The sequence below is a fragment of the Lucilia cuprina genome, chromosome 4, assembly GCF_022045245.1.
Source record: "Lucilia cuprina isolate Lc7/37 chromosome 4, ASM2204524v1, whole genome shotgun sequence".
Lineage (NCBI taxonomy): Eukaryota > Metazoa > Arthropoda > Insecta > Diptera > Calliphoridae > Lucilia > Lucilia cuprina.
Genome location: NC_060952.1, coordinates 59,805,480 through 59,810,319, shown reverse-complemented (window position 1 = coordinate 59,810,319; position 4,840 = coordinate 59,805,480). Strand labels below are relative to the sequence as shown.

The 4,840-nt window shown below is 35.9% G+C and overlaps 1 protein-coding gene across 1 annotated transcript; it reads right to left on the bottom strand.

Moving 5' to 3' along the window:
- Window positions 1-340: 340 nt before the first annotated feature.
- LOC124419228 lies at window positions 341-2,215 on the bottom strand. Its single transcript, XM_046947849.1, has 2 exons — window positions 1,295-2,215; window positions 341-769 (listed from the first exon to the last, which is right to left on the bottom strand). Exons 1-2 carry the CDS (start codon window positions 2,213-2,215, stop codon window positions 341-343), a joined length of 1,350 nt encoding a protein of 449 aa, XP_046803805.1.
- Window positions 2,216-4,840: the final 2,625 nt, after the last annotated feature.

The window sequence follows — 4,840 nt, the reverse complement described above, 5'->3', positions numbered from 1 at the left end:
ACGTGATTACCCATAGGTGGCTTCAAGGTGACATAAGGTGACTTTGTAGACTTACAGATTTCACAGTTTCTGACATAATTCCGCACATCTCTAACCATTCCGGGCCAATAAAAGTTTCGTCGCAACAAATCCAAAGTTTTTACCATTCCTCCATGTGAAGCTGTTGGCGTATCATGAGATCGTTTAATGGTTTCTTCGCGGAGTCGATAAGGTATCCACAACTTCCAAGAACAGTTTTCTTGTTCTTCTTCTCCTGTTCTTCTTATCCTCTATCTTCACGTCAGGATATTTGCTTTGATTTTCGGAAACCTTTGTTCTTAAGTCAATGTATTCTTGATCTTCAAAAAGGGGAATTTATATCAATTTCGGGTTCGACAATTTCCAAGGAATTAATCTCATCAACTGGTATTCTTGACAACACGTCGGGTACTATATGCTCCTTTCCTTTTCTGTGGCTTATGGTGAATTTATATGGTTGAAGTTTGAAGACCCATCGAGCAAGTCGGCCGCTTAAATCGAGTTGTTTCATAAGCCAGAGAAGACTTGAATGATCAGTAACAACTTCAAATTCCTGCATCTCCAAGTAGCATCTGAACTTCTTTATGGCTTCCATTGCCGCCAAGCATTCCCGCTCTGTGACGGAGTAATTACGCTGCGCTGCATTAAGCTTCTTACTCATGTATGCAATGGGCTTTTCTTCTCCTTCAGCATCCAATTGCACCAGAACTGCGCCAATGCCATAGTCACTCGCGTCACAGTGCAGGAAGAACTTTTTGGAGAAGTCCGGATTAGAGAGAACAGGTGCAGTTGTGAGCAGCTTCTACACTTTTTCGAATGCCATTTGAGCTTCAGGTGTCCACGTGAATCTTTTCTTAGTACTTAAGACATCGGTGATTGGGCTTACTTCAGTCGAAAAGTTTTTGATAAATCTGCGATACCATCCCGCCAATCCAATGAATCCTCTCACTTGCTTCAGGTTTTTAGGAATAGGCCAGTTGACAATCGCACTGATTTTTCCGGGATCGGTTGCAACTCGACCCTCTCCTATAACAAAGCCTAAATAATTCACCTTAGTCACACAAAATTTACTTTTGGCTACATTAAGTGTTAAGTTTGCCTTTCGAAATTGAGATGCTAACCTAACAAGGACCTCAATATGGGATTCAAAATCCTCGGAAACGATTACGACGTCATCAATATAACCGAACACGCAATTTTTTAAATCTGGTGGAATGAGCTCGTCAATTAATCGACACATAGTTTGTGGCGCATTACATAGCCCGAAGGGCATTACCACAAACTGGTACAGAGGACGTCCAGGAACGGTAAAAGCCGTTAAGGGTTTGGAACTTTCGTCCAGGCCAATTTGCCAGTATGCATCTTTTAGGTCGAGCTTAGTGATTAAGTTGGCTTTGGGCAATCTAGCAAAGATTCCACCTATGTTGGGGAGCGGATAGGCATCCTTCTTGGTAACCTGGTTGAGTTTTCTAGCATCTAGGCATAACCGAACCTTATTAGGCTTGACTACAAGTCTCATAGGCGAGCTCCAAGGAGACGAGGATGGTTCGATTACACCTAGAGCAAGCATTCTATCTACTTCCCCAAACATAAGCTTTTCTACAGCCGGTGACACAGGATAAAATCTTTGCTTAACAGGTGTAGCATTACCAACATCGATTTTATGTTCAATTAACTTAGTTTTACCCAAGCCTTGCTTATCAAAATTCGGAAATAAACTTATTATTGAGTCTAGTTGTCTTTTTTGCTCATTAGTCAAAGGGTAGAAATTTTCGTCAACAGGAGAATTCGATTTAGCAAAATCTGCCAGAACATCAGTCATACTGTGTAATTCACAAGGACTATTGGTCGAACTGTTAAGGGCAATTACATTAGGCGAGCCAATAAAATCTGGACAGAGGTTAAATAAACGCCAAAAGTCTAAACCAAGAATAAGGCGCTGAGAAATACTGGGTATTATGAATAATTTAAGAGGTTTTGTTGTGTTTTTAAAGGAAATATCGGCATCTAACCAACCTACAACTGACTGAGATTTACCGTCCGCAGTTTTAACGTAAGATTTGCATCTATTAAAGTTCAAAAATTTAGAGAAATTATATTTTGCCAGCTCTGCACCAATACAACTAATATTTGCCCCGGTGTCTAACAGTCCATATTCTTCAAATTCCAAAAATGATACTTTAGCGTAGTATCTCATATCGTTACTGTTTGACACGATAGTGGAAACCAAAAATTTTCTACAAATTTTCTTTAGTTTACAAAAATTTTCTCATTCGTAACGTTGAACGTTTGCTTTTCCTTACTAGCGGGACAGAAATAGAAGAAATATTGAAAATCTGTTTTTTCTTTTCTTGGTGGATTTGCCATCTTTTATGATATGGTAACCTGGGATAAGGAGCTATATATTTGGTTCTACAAATATTTCATTTGTATCGTGGACTTTTCGCCGAATTTCAACCTTTCCGAATTCGTAATCAATCTCTTTGTCAAGTTCAGTTTTGCTAGGGTCAATATCAGGTTTATTTTGGTTAACATGGCCTTTATGCCGAATTTTAATCTTATCACATTCATAATTTAAGTCATAGTCCTGTTTAGTCTTGCCGGGTTCTATATCAGTTATATTCTTGCTTTTATTGGAAACATGTTTTCTACTGGCACACTTTAAACAATTGGGCTTATAGACTTCCTTTTCGCCACAACCATAACAAAAGACTGATCGGTCTTTTAAGCAATCATGCCAATGATGGCCAATTTCATCGCAATTCCAACATTTTCCAGAGAATTCTGTGTTATGAATTGCATTTATAGACAAATCAGAATTAAGTTCATCAGAAAACTCAACTGAATTATTCAATTCGTCAGCGGAAAGTTCCGCTAGGCGACGTGGATAGTTAGTATTGGGTATTCTAGAAGCAAAATTCTTTCGAACATGTTCCTCTGCCAGGAAGTTTTCCCTCATCTGGACAAGTTTCCTCAAGTGTGGTATTGAATGGACTGGAACATACAGAAGGTCTTGCCTAATTTCCGGTCTTAAATTTCTGGCTAAGATCTCAATAAGTTCAAGTTCCGACATGGGAGTAGGAAGTTTATCCATTATCGTTGAGACTGTTTCGAAGAAAGAATCGAAAGTTTTGCCGGGTTTTTGTTTCCGGTTTCGAATTTCTTCTCGGATATCAAACGACGATTTGAATTTTCGATACTGACATCTTATTGCCTCACAAAACTCATTCCATTCTATTACCTGAACACGCTTATGGTAACGCCAGTACCATTCTCTAGCTTTTCCTGTTAATAAAATGTGCAAATTCCGGCATATAATAGAAAAATCATTATCAAAGTAGTCTTTTGTCAAAGTTCTAATGCGGTATAAAAATTCTTCAATGTTTAAGCCATTAGAAGTCCCGTCGAAATTTACGTTCCAATTCTTGATAATCAATGATATTTTGTCGCATTCAAGGTACTATGGTATGAATTACCAGCTGAATTTGGACGTATTGGGGAATTTAATATATGGATATTTGGTTGATCAAACAAATGAATATTTGAATTGTTAAGACTTGGGGCTCTATTTGGATTTGTCAAATCTGGATTTGTATTTGAGATTAAATTCATATTGGTTAACAGTCGAGTCAAATTCTGTTCAATTAAACGGTTTATTTCATTGTAATCTATACTATTGCTACTAACATTTCCTGGGTTATTACTGACTTGAGCCAAATTATCATTATTAACATTTGAATTATTACCCTCAGGATCTCTAGCTGGTTGATCAGTGGCATAGGCGTTCGAATTATGTTCTGAATGGTCTTGTCCCATACTTCTACTGGAGCTTCTAGTGTTATAATGACGTGTCATTGCTCCTCTTGGCTTTGTACCAGTAGCTCTTGCCAACGTACCTTTTTGTTGAATTACCAATTTTCTCAATTCAGAGAGTTGACAATTACGTTTGCACGTAGGGCATTCAGAGGAGGAAGATAAATGTGTTTCTATACACAATCCATGGAATGCGTGACTACAATGGTTTAGAATCAGACATTCTTGACCTTCTTCCATAGACTTTTTACATATCTGACAAACAGTAGGTTCTATGAAAATTGGAGCAGAAGGCAATGGTGGTGGTATAGAACCTGGGGGAGAAGTTAGATCAGATGCCATAATAAAATATATAAAACCAAAAGTAAATAAATCCTAAGAAGGTAATTTGAAATAAAATTCAACTAATTCTTTTTCAAATCAGTAAACAAAAGAAACTTTGCAAAACTTCTCTTGACTGAGAAAATATAAAAATCTATTAAAATTTTAAATTATTATCTGAATTTGTTTGAAACTATGCTTAACTCTCAAAGTTGAATTATTTAAATGTAAGCCAGACTCAAATGTTTAGAACAATTTTAAATTCATATATGTAAATTAAAAGGTACATATATGCTATAATTACCCTCTACTACAAAAATTAAAACAGTATTTGAAGAAAATATATGTTTAGTGTTTATGTTTAAATAATTGAAAAAAATGTATCTAATTTACGGTAAAACTGGTCTAATTGTGTTTAGAAAACTATAGAAACTTAAAATAGTTAATGGCAGAAAATAGAAAAATAATTATAAATGTTAAAAATATTGAATTCTATAATGAATTTCAATTAACTCAAAGCTTCCTTTACTTAATGAATTCTGTAGAACTTTTGAACAACAAAAAAAATTCAAAATGTAGCAGATGAAAGTATTCAATGCGAAATAGATAACAATATTGATCTTGCAAAAAAAAATCAAAACAATTTTAAAGAAACGTTTTAAATTAAAGATTCGGTTTCCAAATCAAA